Here is a 17,005-nt window from a genome sequence, read left to right as displayed (position 1 = left end):
TGGTTTGCCATTTGCTACATTTGAACATTTGCCCTCCGTTTTGAGAAGTGTTGACTGCCATAGATGTAAATAAAAGCTACTGTATTTTTTTGGATTATAAAACGCATCTCCCACCACCACCAAAAGAGGCTGAAAATTTGGGTGCGTCTTATGCTTTGAAAGTAGCTTTTTTCCCCACCCTAACAAGGCGCTAACAATCTTCCCGGATTGCAATCTTTTTCATTGCTACTCCCTCTGAAGAATTTTTTCCCCCAGTCCTAATTCTTTGCAGACTTTTTTTTTCATTGCTAATCGCTCCAAAAAATGTTTTTTCCAGCCCTTACAAAGTGCTAATGATCTTCCTGACTTGCAGTCTTTTTCATTACTACTCCCTCCAAATAATGTTTTTTTCCAGCCCTAAATCTTTGCAGGCTTTTTTTCATTGCTAATCGCTCCAAAGAATATTTTTTCCAGCCTTTATAAAGTGCTAATGATCTTCCTGACTTGCAGTCTTTTTCATTACTACTCCCTCCAAATAATGTTTTATTTCCAGCCCTAAATCTTTGCAGTCTTTTTTTCATTGCTAAGCACACCAAAGAATGTTTTTTCCAGCCCTAAGAAGTGCTAATGATTTCTCCGGTTTGCAGTCTTTTTCATTGCTACTCCTTTTGAAGAATGTTTTTTCCTGCCCTAAGTCTTCGAAGTCTTGTTTTTCATTGCTACTTGCTCTGAATAAGGTTTTTTAAAGCCCTAACCAGGGATAAAATAATGTGCTGAAGCTGACCAGACTTAAAATGCTACCCAGATGAGCACCTGGTAGGCAGATTTCCCCCCCTATTTTCCTCCCCCAAAACTAAGGTGTGTTTTATAATCTGAAAAATATGATATATATAGCCCCTTAGCTATACAGATAGTCCTCAATTTATGACCACAATTGAACCCAAAATTTCTGAAACATTTGTTAAGTGGATTTTGCCTCATTTTATGACCTTTCTTGCCTCAGTTGTTAACTGAACCACTGCAATTGATAAATTAGTAACCCAGCTGTTAAGGGAATCTGGCTTCCCCACTCACTTTGCTTGTCAGAAGGTCGCAAAAGGGGTTCTCATGACCCCGGGTCAAAGCAACGGTCATAAATATGAACCAGTTGAATTTTGATCATATGATGATGGGGTTGCTAGAAAGGTTGCAAATGTGAAAAACAGACATAAGTCACTTTTTTTCAGTGCCATTGTAATTTTGAACTGCACTAAATGAACGGTTGAAAGTCGAGAACTACATGTATCTGTTTTTATTATCATCTACTGATGGCATATTTGAAATTGAGGATTAAATTGTTCCCTGGCATAAAAATAGGGAGAGAATCATTCTGTTGTCTAGACACCAGCAGCTTGTGTCTTGCTCTGATCCATCTTTCTTGCTATGCCAAGGGAACAAAAAGTGATTCTATGGAGAGAATCCAAATCAATCTACACTGGTGTTGATTGAGAGCTAATGAATCGGTTGAGAGTGGAAAGGCTAAGCTTGTAATATTTTTTCTGTTCTGTATATGCTCCACAGCAGTGATGGTGAATCCTTTTTCCCTCTGGAGTCGAAATCTCTGCACATGTACACCCAACCCCCTGAGTCGTCACAAGAAGGGCAGCATAGAAATTAAATTTAAATTAATAAACAAACAAACAAACAAACAAATCCCTGCACTCCCCTGTGCAGGCGTGCACAACTCTTCCTAGGACCCATTTTGGGCCTAATAGACCTCCCTTAAGTTCTATTTTTGGGCCTAATAGACCGGTTTGGCCCTAATAGACCTCCCCGAAGGTCTATTTTTGGGCCTAATAGACCATTTTGGGCCTAATAGAACTTCCTGAAGGTCTATTTTTGGGCCTAATAGACCATTTTGGGCCTAATAGACCTCCCTGAAGGTCTATTTTTGGGCCTAGTAGACCGTTTTGGCCCTAATAAACTGCTCTGAAGGTCTATTTCACCTGGGGAGGGTGAAAAAGGCCTCCCTCCCAAAAAAAAGCCCTCCGGAGGCCAGAAGCAGACAATTTCCTAACTTCTGATGGGCCTAGTAAACCCATTTTTACCCTTCCCAGGCTCCAGAGGCTTTCTTTGGGGCCTGGGGAGGATAAAAATGGCCTATCCTCCTGGAGGTCCTCTTGTGGCCAGAATGCCCTCCCAGAGCCTCCACACGAATCCTTTACTTATCTGGTATCCAAAACGGGCCACATGGAGTCTCCTGGAAGGAGAGGGGTGGGGCCAGCGCATGCACACTGGAGCTGATCTAGGGCAACAGTGTGTGTGCCCGCAGATATGGCTCCACTAGGTTTGCCATCACAGCTCTACAGCTGTCGTATTTAAAGGCTTCAGAATTCCATGTATTTCTTCTGATATTGAATGGCTTTGAATCCTCCCTCCCACTTATTCCCTTCCAACACTTCTGTGCTTGGTTTTAAAAATACCGAAAGGAGAAATACAGCTCTCCTAGTTTTATATTTAAAGTATTTTAAAACTTTAAAAATAAACCTGAAACATTTTTTGCATCCATATATGACTATACTTGTAGTGATATACAGTGGTACCTCGTGATACGAACCCCTCGTCATACGAACATTTCAAGATACGAACCCGGGGTTCGGAACTTTTTTGCCTCTTCTTATGAATTTTTTTTGCCTTACGAACCTGCCACCGCCACTGGGAAACCCCACCTCCGGACTTCCATTGCAAGCGGAGCGCCCGTTTTTGCGATCCTGGGATTCCCCTCCTGGGATTTCCCTACACCATCGCAAAAACACAGAAGTCCAGAGGTGGGGTTTCGAGGACTTCCGTGTTTTTGCGATGGTGCGATTTTGCTGAGGCTTCCCTCGCTGGGTAACCCCACCTCCAAGACTTCTGTTGCCAGCGGAGCGCCCATTTTTGCGATCTTGGGATTCCTTTCCTGGGATTTCCCTACAGCATCGCAAAAACGCGGAAGTCAGGAGGTGGGGTTTCCCATGGAGGGGAGCTTCAGGGGAATCCCACCAGCGCAAAAACGGCTTGAAAAAGGGTTACATTTTGGGCTTGCACGCATTAATCGGTTTTCCATGGATTCCTATGGGAAACATAGGAATCCATGGAAACTTTTCACCTTATGAACCTCCTCCTTGAACCAATTAAGTTCCTAAACAAGGTATCACTGTATTTTGTTTATGGTTTTCTATAGATGAGGTGAGAAGCTACTACAGGTAGTAGATTAGTTTTGGTAGAATTTAGATTCCTTCTAATTAGAGATGGCTCATTAGGGAATATCCTTCCTAGGGAGGTTTGAATGATTTGTATTCCCAATACCAAAAAGACCATCATTATCTACCATTCAGGATTAATATTAGCCCTGTTGGTTGTTTTACTTACAGTATCTGTTAATCTGTTGCAGGCTTTTTCTTCCCCTTAGCAGTTTTACTGAAGCATAGTTGATTCAGGAGTTGGTTTTGACCCACTTGAGAAATCAGCCCAAGATGCATAGTTTTGCCAAAATTTTAATTTCCCATTCTTGTTTTAATCTGAGGTTTAAATTTCTTTGTATTTTCATCATTGTTGACTATCTTCAATTCTCAATGAAGCAGCAAAGGAGAAGATAAATCTATTTTATAGAAATGAATTAAATTTCAGGACTAATATAGGCTGGTAGTTCTTGAGAGTCTGCTTTGATTAAATACTATCATGGCAAACTCAATTTAAGCAGTATATTACAATAAATTATAAATAATGGTACTTTTTGGTTGGAACCTGTTCTGTCGGGCTCTCTGGTAGACTCCTCCCAAAAATTCACAGGTACAAATTTCAGACACACCCACATGTTTGAAAATTCAAAACAATGTTCTTTATAATGAAAATTCACTTAAAGCAAGCCCTCTTTTGATATAGCAAAGAGCACTCATCTCCAAACAAACTGGTAATTTGTACAAGTCCCTTATCAGTTCTGTGATACTTAGCTTGCAGCTGTGAGGCAATTCACAGTCCTTGTTCTTTCACAAAGTGAAACACACTTTGCTCTGGTTTAGTTTCAAAGCGGGGGGAAATCAGCACACAAAAGGTCAAAGTCAGTAAAGCAGTCACGAAACACAACGATCAGATAATCCTCCACAATGGCCAAACCCACAGGCTGCTATTTATAGCAGCCTCACTAATTACCACAGCCCCACCCAACCACAGGTGGCCTCATTTTCTTTGATAATAATCTCTCAGTTGTTGTTGCCTATGCATCGCTCTCCGCATGCATGGCTGTATCATTAACTCTTGTTCTGAATCCAAGGAGGAGCTAGATAATTGATCTCCTTCTGAGCTGTCTGCCCCACTCTCCTCCTCCCTGTCACTCATGTCTTCTTGGTCAGAGGAGCCTTCATCAGCAGATTCCACCGGGGGCAAAACAGGCCTGCAGCATGTAGATGTCTCCCCCACATCCACAGTCCTTGGGGCAGGAGCTGGGCCAGAGCTAACCACAACAGAACCCTTGCAGAAAAAAGGGTTTTTTGTTCTTTATTTCTTTTTCAATCCTTTGAATCAATTGGTGTTAATAACCTAAGACTATATACATGAAACTACAAGATGATGCACACTAATAAGTCTCATCATCTTTCTAAAACAAGGCAAGAATAGTGATTGTTTTTTATTTCTTCTTTCTACTATTGCTTTATATTGTTGATCTCTCTCCCTCCCTTCCCCCCTCTCTTATAAAATGTATACAAATACGTATAATTTTTGCTTCAATCTCATGTAGTGGTTTACAACGGATGTCCCAAAGCTTTTGAAGCTGGCATTTGGTGGCCACAAACCAAGTTTGGACAACCTGCAGCTGTTCCATGTCCTAAGGGATCAGTGGGTAAGTAATTGTTATTATTTATATGTATAAAGTATTATTCTAAAAAGAAAGAAAGAAAGAAAGTTTAAAGGTCAGCATTAAGAGGATGGGGAGGCAGGAGGGCTTCTTCTGACATGGAGAGCTGGGGGGGGGAAATTGCCAAAACTCGGTGGGTTCACACCGATACAGCTCTACCTCCCCCTGCTGTTAGGTTAAAAAAATGCCCCTCAAAAAGGCCTGTTCATATGCATGGGGAGCAACGCAGGGGTGCGCGTGCGTGGAGGGAGGGAAGGGGTGTGGGCATATGCACGCATGCTAGCACACCCACACACTCCCTTTCGGCACGTGAACCAAAAAAAGATTTGCCATCACTGTACTAGACCAAATTGATTCATTTATTATTATTATTATTATTATTATTATTATTATTATTATTATTATTAGATTTGTATGCTGCCCCTTTCCATAGACTCGAGGTGGCTCACAGCAATAATAAAAACAATGTACAACAAATCTAATATTTAAAAATATCTTAAAAACCCTTATTTAAAAAGCAAGACATACACACAAACATACCATGCATAAACTATATAGGCCTGGGGGGGAGATGTCTCAATTCCCCCATGCCTGACGGCAGAGGTGGGTTTTAAGGAGTTTACGAAAGGCAAGGAGGGTGGGGGCAATCCTAATCTCCGAGGGTATCTGGTTCCAGAGGGTCGGGGCTGCCACAGAGAAGGCTCTTCCCCTGGGTCCCACCAGACGACTTTGTTTAGTCGACAGGACCTGGAGAAGGCCAACTCTGTGGGACCTAACCGGTTGCTGGGATTCGTGAGGCAGAAGGCGGTCCCGGAGATATTTAACGGGTTAAACTGCCACCCCCACCAAACTCCATCAACATAAATAAATAGGATTCTGTTGTAAAATGCCCTTTTAAAAAATTACAATTAGAAGTGCTTCTCACCTATAATTGTACATAATCGTTAAGTCCTCGGAGAGGGGCGGCATATAAATCCAATTAATAAATAAAACAAAATATATTTCTGTAAGGTAAAAAGTTACAAAAAGATAAATTCCTTACAAACTAAACACGATGGTAAAACATTTGCATTTTTTACTAATCGGTTTTCTTTTTAAAGGGACCGCTGTGCGGCATTGCAGCAGTGAGAAAGGCTGGCTGTCCCCTGAACTTTTTAACTGCACTACCGTTGACTTTGTGACTCTTAAAATCATGGTAAGAGTGGCGTTCTCTACTCAACGTGGTATATTAATTGTTTCATAGATATTGGTAATATTTTTGGAGAATGTATCATTTACAGGTAGTCCTTGACTTACAAGCATTTAGTGACCATTCAAAGGTGAACAGCACTGAAACAAGTTATTTATGACCAGTCCTCACACTTACGACCATTGCAGCATCCCCATAATCACATGATCAAAATATAAGCACTTGACAACCTGCATGAATATATGATGATTGCGGAGTTTCAGAGTCAAATTGTCTCAATTTCTGACTTTCCCAACAAGTGTCCAATGGTCACAGTTAATGGGCGGAAGCCAGATTGACTTAATGATCATATAATTCACATAACAACTGCAGTGATTCTCTTATTAACTGGAGCAAAAAAAAAAAATCAGATGTGACTCATTTAATAACTACCTTCTTAGCCATGGAAATTCTAATACTAGCAATAGCTCTTAGGTTTATATACCGCTTTATAGTGCTTACTTCCCTCTCTATGTGGTTTACAGATTCAGCTTATTTTCCCCAACATTTGGGTCCTCGTTTTATTTAGTATTTATTTATTAGATTTGTATGCCGCCCCTCTCCGCAGACTCGGAGCGGCTCACAACAAAACAGTACAAATCCCCAAACCCCCTTAATATAAAAACAATCATGCATCTCATACAGACCATACACAAAGCAGAAGCGGCCCAGGAGAATCAATTTCCCCATGCCTGGCGACAGAGGTGGGTTTTGAGGAGTTTGCGAAAGGCAAGGAGGGTGGGGACAATCCTAATCTCCGTGGGGAGTTGATTCCAGAGGGTTGGGGCCGCCACAGAGAAGGCTCTTCCTCTGGGTCCCGCCAGATGACATTGTTTTGTCGACGGGACCCGGAGAAGGCCAATTCTGTGGGACCTTGGAAGGGATAGAAGGCTGAGTCAACCTTGAGCCTGGTTAGGTTTGAACTGTTGGCAGTCAGCAGAATTAGCCTGCAGTACTGTACTCTAACCACTTCGCTACCATGGCTCATTCTAGTTTTAGTTGTGGAAGTAAGTTGAGGACTAGCTCTAGAGGTAGTTCTCAAGTTAGAACTATAATTGAGCCCAGAGTTTATTTTGCTAAGTGAGACATTTGTTGAGCTTTGCCCAATTTTACGATTTTTCTTGCCACATTTAGTTAAGTGAATCACTGCAGTGGTAAAATTAATAACCCCGTTGTTAGGTGAATCTGTTTTCTCCGTTAACTTTGTTTGTTAAAAGGTCACAAAAGGGGATCACATGACTCTGGGACAGTACAAACGTCACAAATATGTCAAGCATCCAAATGTAAATCACCTGACCACGGGGGGTGCTACAAGGGTCATACATGTGAAAAATGGTCATAAGCCACATCAATGAAATCTCATGCATGTGTGTCCCCTCACAAGATTTTGCTTCCTGTGCATGCGCAGAAACAAAATCTCACCAGGACAAATGCACGGGCATGCCACGAAACCGAAGCTGTATGTGCAGCACACCGGGAACGCCAGGAATGGCAACCCCGCCTGGCACACACCTATGTCACATCGGGGAAATGACCCTCTGCGCATGCGCAGAAGCTTTTGCACATATGCAGAGGGTTCTTTGCCAGCCGCTTTCCAGAAGTGGTGACCAGAGAACTGGTTCAGGGACATGGAACGCTGCCCATTGCTGCCAGTTCGGTGAGCGGGGGAAAATTTCCGCCACTTGTTCGGGCAAACTAGTCCAAATCGGCAACAAGCCACAACTGGTGTAAATCAAACCTACAACTTGGCCTACATTTCTACCACATAGAGCAGTTGTTCTCATCCTGAGGGTCGGGTTTGAATGACCGTTTCACAGGGTTCACCTAAGACCGTGGGAACAGACAAATTTCCCACGGTGTTAGGAAGTAAAGCAGGGGTCCCCAAACTTTTTACACAGGGGGCCAGTTCACTGTCCCTCAGACTGTTGGAGGGCCGGACTATAAAAAAAATCTATGAACAAATCCCTATGCACACTGCACAAATCTTATTTAAAGTAAAAAACAAAATGGGAACAAATACAATATTTAAAATAAAGAAGTAATTAAATAATTAAGTAATAAAGTAATTTATACTTCTTTATTAACAAGTAAATTTAAACTTAAATCAACAAACTCCCTCCATTTCTCCTTTCTTCCTTCCCTCCCTCCTTCCTCTCCACTTCTCTCTTCCCTCTCTCTTTTTTCTTCCTTCTCTCATTTGTTTCATTTTCCTCTCCCTCGTTTCCTCTCCATTATTTTCTCATTTTTCTCTTTTTTTCTCTCTCTCACTCTTTCCATCTATCCCCTTTCTCTCTTCCTCTCTATCTCTCCCTCTTTCTCTCTCTCTTTCTTTCTCTGTCCCTCTCTCTTTCTCTCTCTTTCTTTCTCTCCCTCATTCTCTTTCTCTCTCCCTCTTTGTATCTCTCCCTCTTTCTCTCTCTCCCTCTCTCTCTATCTCCCTCTTTCTTTCTATCCCTTTCTATCTCTCCTTCTTCCTTTCTTCTCCGCTCTCTCTCTCTTTCTCTCTCAGTGCAACTTAGAGGTAACAGTGCCCAGGGACAGCAGCGGAGCTCGGAGGCTGCAGCAACACAGCGCCGAGAAGGACCGGCTGTTGGTCTCTTGAAGCCGCTGCCGCCTCCATTCGGGCGAATTCAGAGGGGGTTCCTGAATCTCCTGTCCATTCACCATGGAGGAGGAGGTGGGGAGGAGGCGGTGCAGAGGCAAGGGGCAGAGAGGAAAGCGGGCCTGCAATTGGCCCCTTGCTTTCTCGCCTTTAGGGAGAGGAACTGTTGCTGCTCTGCCATAGGGCAGCAACAGTTTCTCTCTCTAAAGGCGCCAAAAAAGGGGGCAATTGCAGGCCCGTTTTCCTCCCTGCCCCTTGCCTCTGTACCGCCTCCTCGCTCAGCAGCAGACCGCGGTGAGTTGACAGGAGATTCAGGAGCGTATTATATCTATTGATAAAATCTCGTGGGCTGCCGCGGGCCGGATAAATTGCCTCTGCGGGCCGCATCCAGCCCCCGGGCCGTAGTTTGGGGACCACTGAAGTAAAGCTTCTATTCTGGCGCCTTGGAACAGATGTTTACAATCCAACCAATCATATGTTTACAGTGGGGGTGTCCCTCTGACCTTCCTGCCAATCAGCTTAAAGCTCTGTCGGGAGAATTGGCGCTAGACTTATGGTTGGGGGTCACCAAACATGAGGAACTGTATTAAGGGGTCACAGCATTAGAAAGGTTGAGAACCACTGAGTCATAGATGAGCCAACTGACAAACTGAATCTAAAGGGATGAATCGTGCACTCCTTCATAAAGTTTAACAAAGAACAAATGAAATCTGTTTCCTAACATTTGCCTTTGTTTTCTTTGTTTGTTTCGGTCAGAATGAGAAATTTCTCCACAATGAGACAAAAATGAACGGCGAAAAGTCCGTGCAGATAGCGAAAGTGCTTCAGAATGCCACAAACCACACAAGTTCCTTTTATGGAAATGACGTGCGGATAGCCTACCAGATGATGATCAGGGTGCTGCAGTATGAGAGCCAGCAACAAGGGTTTGATTTGGCTGCAACACGAGATGTGGAGTTTAATGAGGTAAGAAATGTTGAACTGACAGTGAGGAAGCAACCTGCGGGCTGCGGCCCACTACCAGGCCGTGGTCTATTTGTGACCAGGTCTCATGAGTGGTGGGCCAGCAAGAATGGCTTGGCTGCCCCTCACACAAAACCATCCCCTCTTCCCACACTTCTCCTCTGAGCACCAGGCAATGAATCTGGAAAAGTTAGGGAATGTTTGTTTGTTTGTTTGTTTGTTTGTTTGTTGATTTGGTTTGGTTTGGTTTGATTTGATTTGATTTGATTTGATTTGTATGCCGCCCCTCTCCGTAGACTCGGGGCGGCTCACAGCAATAAAAAAACAGCATATGACAAATCTAATGTTTAAAATAATTAAAAAACCCTTATTAAAAACCAAACATACCATGCATAAATTGTATAGGCCTAGGGGGAAAGGAATATCTCAATTCCCCCATGCCTGACGACGGAGGTGGGTTTTAAGGAGCTTACGAAAGGCGAGGAGGGTGGGGGCAATTCTGATCTCTGGGGGGAGCTGGTTCTAGAGGGTCGGGGCCGCCACAGAGAAAGCTCTTCCCCTGGGTCCCACCAAACGACATTGTTTAGTCGACGGGACCCGGAGAAGGCCGACTCTGTGGGACCTAACTGGTCGCTGGGATTCGTGCATGACAATCTAACTTCTCAGATTGCCGCACCGAGTCTACGGAGAGGAGCTGCATGCAAATCTAATTATTATTATTAATAATAATAATAATAATAATAATAATAATAATAATCCAACACTGCATCCATCAGTTCTCTTATTTGTTTGTTTGTTTGTTTATATATACTTATATACATACATACTTCTATGTCACCTAATACCTTGGTGGTGTGAGTGGTCCTTGACCAACTCTGGTAATGATAGATTCTGAGGAGGATGAGCCAGGCCCATCATGATACACTGGGCCAGTGGTTTTGCCAGCTGATGCAGGAACTGAAGAATCTCTATCTCATAAAGGAATGTGCAAATTAGCTTTGATCCTGTCTGTTATCTTTTAACTCCTCTCACTGAGAAGCTGCCAAGATGAATTCACATGCACGAATTTGGCTTGTATAAAAGATGCTTTCTATATAAAAAGGTTGCTTTAAAATATCAGCGAGTGGATTTCTTCTTGGTTTTCAATCTGCGGGATAAAACACTTGGTACTCAGGGCGGCTTATAACAAAATAAAATACAATACGTCCATCTTGCTTGTGGTCATCCTCTTCTTATTCTTTCGTTCCCAGCATTAGAGCCTTCTCCAGAGATATAGGTCTTCACATAAGGTGAAATGAAATAATTAAGCTTGGTCATTTGCGCCTCAAGTGAGAATTTTGTTTGATAATCCATTTATTTGCTTTCTTGACTGCTTATTGCATTCTGAGGAGCCTTTTCCAACAGCCAATGACAGATGGTTTAAGAACATAAGAAGAGCCGTGCTGAATTGGGCCAAAGCCCATTGAGTCCAGCATTCTGTGTCACACAGTTTGAGAAGAAAGAGAAGACATAACCCTCCCTTTCCTTTGACCCCCAACAAATGGTACCCAAGGGAATCCTGCCTGCCTCAACCAACATAGAGGCGGCGCTTGGACATCCGTTTCAATAACCACCGATATACTTGGCATCCATGAATCTGTGTAATCCTGCCTTGAAGCTATCTAGGCTGACAGCTGTCATGACTTCTTCTGGAAGTGAATTCCATAAACCAATGACCCTCTGGGTGAAGAAATATTTCCCTTTGTTTGTCCTCACTTTCTTACCTACCAGTTTTAGGGAGTGCCCCCTCGTCCCAGTATTGTGTGATAGAGAAAATAATTTTTCTCTATCCATCTTTTCTATCAAGTCACCTTTTAAACGCCGTCTTTCAAGGCTGAAGAGACCAAAGCATTGCAACCTGGTTTCATGAGGGAGGTGCTCCATTTCCTTGATCATTCTTGTTACCCTTTTTTTTTTACACCTTTTCCAATTCCATTACAGTGTTCCCTTGTTTTTCGCGGGGAATGCGTTCCAAGACCACCTGTGAAAAGCGAATTTCCGTGAAGTAGAGGAAATATTTTTTTTAATGTATTTAATGAATATTTGGACTTTTAAAACCCACCCTTTGCATTAAACAGTCATTCTATAATGTTTCTCAGCTGGAACTACATGTGATATCCTACCAGTTTCTTTAATAGAGTACAGTAGTAGTATAGAAGAATTTTATGAATTTTTAATGGATTTAAACTTTTCAATGGACTTAAGCCCCCTTTGAAAACCCGTGAAATAGTGAATCCGTGAAAGATGAACCGTGAAGTAGCGAGGGATTACTGTATATCCTTCTTGAAGTGCAGTGACCAGAACTGTACACAGTTCTGGTCGCCGCACCTCAACTGTTTTATTTATTGTTTGTTTGTTTGAGCAGTTATCAATTCCCCATACTGTAGCAATAATGCAGTGTAAAATTCTAAAACTATTATATTGGTAAATAAAATTACAGTGGAACCTCAAGATACGAACCTAATTGGTTCCAGAGGGAGGTTCGTAACACGAAAGGTTCGTAAGACGAAACATTGTTTCCCATAGGAAACAATGTAAAGTCAATTAATCCGTGCAACCAAAACAAAAACCGCAAAAAACCCGCTGCCGCCCGGCTGTGACCTTTTAAAACAGCCGCGCGGCTTCCCAGCCGGGCTGGAGGACTTCCCGGCAACCCCCCCAGCCCGGCTGTGACATTTTAAAACAGCCGCGCGGCTTTCCAGCAGCCTCTGAATGCCAAACGCGGAAGTTTGGGTTTGGCGTTCGGCTTCGGGAGACGGCTGGGAAGCCGTGCGGCTGTTTTAAAATGTCACAGCCGGGCTGGGGGGGTTGCTGGGAAACCCCCCAGCCCAGCTGTGACATTTTAAAACAGCCGCGCGGCTTCCCAGCTGTCTCCCGAAGCCGAATGCCAAACCCAAACTTCCGCGTTTGGCGTTTGGAGGCTGCTGGAAAGCCCCCCAGCCCAGCTGTCACCTTTTAAAACAGCCGCGCGGCTTTCCAGCAGCCTCCAAACGCCAAACACGGAAGTTTGGGTTTGGCGTTTGGCTTCGGGAGATGGCTGGGAAGCCGCGCGGCTGTTTTAAAAGGTCACAGCCGCGCTGGGGGGCTTCCCAGCACCCCCCGAACCCCGAACTTTTGCCGAACTTCCAGGTTCGGGGTTCGGGGTGGTGGTGGGAAGCCCCCCAGCACGGCTGTGACCTTTTAAAACAGCCGCGCGGCTTCCCAGCTGTCTCCCGAAGCCGAACGCCAAAGCCGAACTTCCGCGTTCGGCGTTCGGAGAGAGCTGGGAAGCCGCGCGGCTGTTTTAAAAGGTCACAGCCGGGCTGGGGGGCTTCCCAGCAACCTCCCGAACCGAACCCGGGGTTCAGAAAAATTTTGTCTCTTCTTACGAACTTTTTTCGAGTTACGAACCGGCGTTCGGGAGGCTGCTGGGAAGCCCCGCCGCCCGGCTGTCACCTTTTAAAACAGCCGCGCGGCTTCCCAGCTGTCTCCGAACACCGGTTCGTAACTCGAAAAAAGTTCGTAAGAAGAGGCAAAAATTTTCTGAACCCCGGGTTCGTATCACGAGTTGTTCATAAGACGAGGGGTTCGTATCTTGAGGTACCACATAAACATTGAAAAACCAAATTACCACATATATTAAAAAGGTAAACATCACCAAAGAGCAAAATTCTGAAAATAAAATAATCATAGTTTGTGTTTGTTTAAGGAAAGCTTCATTATTTTATTTATTTATTAGATTTGTATGCCGCCCCTTTCCGTAGACTCGGGGCGGCTCACAACATAATAAAACAATTCATAACAAATCTAATAATTTACAATTTAAAATTTAAAGTAGTTAAGAAAACCCCATTTTTAAGCAGACATACCTACAAACATACCATACATAAATTATATAGGCCCGGGGGAGATATCTCAATTCCCCCATGCCTGACAACAAAGGTGGATTTTGAGGAGTTTACGAAAGGCAAGGAGGGTAGGGGCAGTTCTAATCTCTGGAGGGGAGCTGGTTCCAGAGAGTCGGGGCCGCCACAGAGAAGGCACTTCCCCTGGGGCCCGCCAACCGACATTGTTTAGTTGACAGGACCCGGAGAAGGCCGACTCTGTGGGACCTAATCGGTCGCTGGGATTCATGCAGCAGAAGGCGGTCTCGGAGATATTCTGGTCCGATGCCATGAAGGGCTTTATAGGTCGTAACCAACACTTTGAATTGTGACCGGAAATTGATCGGCAACCAATGCAGACTGCGGAGTGTTCTGCAGCTGCATTCTGCACGATCTGAAGTTTCCGAACACTTTTCAAAGGTAGACTGCATAAAGAAGAGGTCTCCAGCCTTGGCAACTTTAAGACTTGTGGATTTCAACTCCCAGAGTTCCTCAGTCAGCAAAAACTGGGAATTGAAGTCCACAAGTCTTCAAGTTGCTAAGGTTGGAGACCACTGCGGTTAGGGTTAGGTTCAGCTTCTTTCCACCATAAATGTGATATTGTTACTTATTTTTTTCTCCTCCTCCTAGAATATCATAAAAACCGGTAGTGCCTTACTGGATCCTCGCACGGAAGATCTTTGGGAACACATCCAGAGAACAGAAGGGGGTACCGCTCACCTACTGAAACACTATGAAGATTATTTTCACAATCTGGCAAAGAACATGAAAAAAACCTACATGAAACCTTTTGTTATCATTGCTGCAAACATGAGTAAGTTCTTGCCTCTTGTGGTCATTTTTTCTCTCAATTACCTCTTTTTAAAGCAGTTTTTTCTCAAATTGCCGGCTGGGGAATTATGGGAGTTGAAGTCCACATGTCTTAAATTTGCCAAGATTCACAATCGCTGTCTTAAAGCATCTCTTTTGTGCCTGAAAACGCCCAAGCATTTGGGCAATACAAACTCACACTAAGTGTAGCAATAGCATTTAGACTTATACAGTGATTCCTCGATTTTCGCGGGGGTTGCGTTCCCAGACTGCCCGTGAAAGTCAAATTTCCGCGAAGTAGAGATGTGGAAGTAAAAACACCATTTTTGGCTATTGACAGCCAAAAACTACCCCCGCGGACCCTTTTCCAAGGCTGCGCAAATAGCCAGGCTTGAAGTTGGGGGCGGGGAGCAACAAAAGTGCAGAGGCCAGCAAAGATTGTTTTGAATGTCGGCTGCCCCCGCCCCCCAGCGCCTCCGGCCCCCTTGCCGCTACCCCCACCCGCCCGATCCGCCCCTCTCACTTGCTTTCTTGGGGCATGGGTCCTCCTGCAGCAGCGCTGGCAGCTACGGCTTCTCGTCCTCATTCGGCCGCTAGCCGCTCTGAGCGCTTTGAGAATGCCCGCCACGCCCCTCTCGCAGTCCCTTAACTGAGAGCGCTTTCGTCCCAGCTATCAGCAAGGGGGCTGCAGGAGAGGCGGGGCAGGCGTTCTCACAGAGAGAGAGCAACAGACAGAGCGAGATAGAAAAAAGAGAGAGAGAGAGGGAGAAAGAGAGAGAGAGAGCAAGAGGGGGGAGAGTGGAAGGTAGAGAGAGAGAGAGAAATGATAGAAAAAAGGGGAGAAAAAAGAGAAATGAGAAAATGATTGAAGCAGAGAATGACAGGAAAGAAAGAGAAAGAGAGAGAGAAGTGACTCTTGCTGATGACGTATGACATCATCGGGTAGGAAAAACCGTGGTATAGAAAAAAAACCGTGGAGTATTTTTTAATTAATATTTTTTGAAAAACCGTGGTATAGCCGTTTCGCGAAGTTTGAACCTGCCCTTACTAAGCAATTTACAGAGTCAACATAATTGCCTCCAAACATTCTGGGTCTTTATTTTATCGACTTTGGAAGGATGGGAGGCTGAGTCAACCAAGTGTAGCTAGAATTGGAGCAGAAATTGACTGATTGGTATTAAATATTAAATATTCATTTTAAAAATGTCTGCACAGATAGTCGGAGAATTATTATGACAATTGTACCTGAATTTTCATTGCTAAGTAATGCAATTGTAAAGCATAATGTCACATGACTGCATCTCTTAGCTGTTTCCATTGGCGTTGTCAGGTGAGGGTTGTGGTTTGTTAAGAAAGCACAACCTTGCAATTTCCTGCTGCCTTCTAACAATTGTGGGAAACAAGCAAATCCCAGGTGGCTTGCATTAGTTTGGCAGGCAGGACCTTGACGCTGTTTCTGAGTGGTCTAACGCATGGCAACTCCAAATCTCAACTAGCAAATGCTCTGTCCTACACATTGGGAAGAAGAATCTGAACTCCAAATACGAACTGAATAATCAAATTATCACAGATAATTCCCACTCGGTTAAAGACCTTGGTATACTAATAACAAAAGATTTAAAAGAAGGTAAAATATGGAAATATAGGGACGTACTTGATAACCAATTAAAACTGAAAACAAGACAAGAGTTACAGGAAGTAGGTGTAGAAATGGATTGGTGACACCCCCCCCCCAAAAGGAAGATAATAGGTGATAGACATGTCACTTTCTAAATTCAATAAGTAAATACCGGTAAGTAAAGAATTGCCTCACTGACAGGGAATTTAACAACTGCTGAAGACTTTGACAAGGAGATTAAATGAGAATGAGAAAAAAGGAACTGAAGAAAATATTTAGGGCTAGTTTTGACATTAAATTTCTGTATTTGTACATGAAGACAAATAGGAGGGCTGGGTGAATGCCACAGTCAACAGATAATTGGCTCCATTTAATGTCAGGAAATTGCAAGTTATTTTGAGAATGAAGTTAGGAATGTTTAGTCAGGAACTAAGTTGTAATAAACTGAGGGGGGCTTCCTTCTGTCTAAGTACAGCTTTTGTTCCTCTCTACTAGTGATTTCAATTAGTATGTGATCTTGTACTGATCTGAACTGTAGAATATATTGTGTTATAAATCTAATTTTTATCCCCGAGACAGGGGTTTTACTATTTTCCATGTGAACATAGAAGAACGACTCTTTTCATTCAATGAAAATGAAATGGTTGAAATAAGATTTAAACCCTGTTTTTTCTAAACCTCATTTAACTCTAACCAGTACAGTTCAGATATGTTATTTATTTATTTATTAGATTTGTATGCCGCCCCTTTCCGTAGACTCGGGGTGGCTCACAACATAATAAAACAATTCATAACAAATCTAATAATTTACAATTTTAAATTTAAAGTAGTTAAGAAAACCCCATTTTTAAGCAGACATACCTACAAACATACCATACATAAATTATATAGGCCCGGGGGAGATATCTGAATTCCCCCATGCCTGATGACAAAGGTGGGGTTTGAGGAGTTTATGAACGGCAAGGAGGGTAGGGGCAGTTCTAATCTCTGGGGGGAGCTGGTTCCAGAGAGTCAGGGCCGCCACAGAGAA

The 17,005-nt window shown here is 43.5% G+C and overlaps 1 protein-coding gene across 3 annotated transcripts in view; it reads left to right on the top strand.

Moving 5' to 3' along the window:
• The window catches only part of CELSR1 (cadherin EGF LAG seven-pass G-type receptor 1), a 252,181-nt gene that overhangs the window by 178,848 nt on the left and 56,328 nt on the right, over positions 1-17,005 (top strand). For all 3 annotated transcript variants that reach the window (XM_070755356.1, XM_070755355.1, XM_070755358.1), the window contains exons 16-19: positions 4,736-4,837; positions 5,953-6,047; positions 9,439-9,648; positions 14,178-14,361. In XM_070755356.1, the coding sequence (XP_070611457.1) occupies positions 4,736-4,837; positions 5,953-6,047; positions 9,439-9,648; positions 14,178-14,361 (591 nt within the window). The remainder of the gene's footprint in view (positions 1-4,735; positions 4,838-5,952; positions 6,048-9,438; positions 9,649-14,177; positions 14,362-17,005) is intronic.

This window comes from Erythrolamprus reginae, chromosome 6 (assembly GCF_031021105.1).
Source record: "Erythrolamprus reginae isolate rEryReg1 chromosome 6, rEryReg1.hap1, whole genome shotgun sequence".
NCBI classification, from domain to species: Eukaryota; Metazoa; Chordata; class Lepidosauria; order Squamata; family Dipsadidae; genus Erythrolamprus; species Erythrolamprus reginae.
The sequence above is the reverse complement of the archived record's forward strand: the minus strand, read 5'-3'. Positions and strand labels throughout refer to the sequence as shown.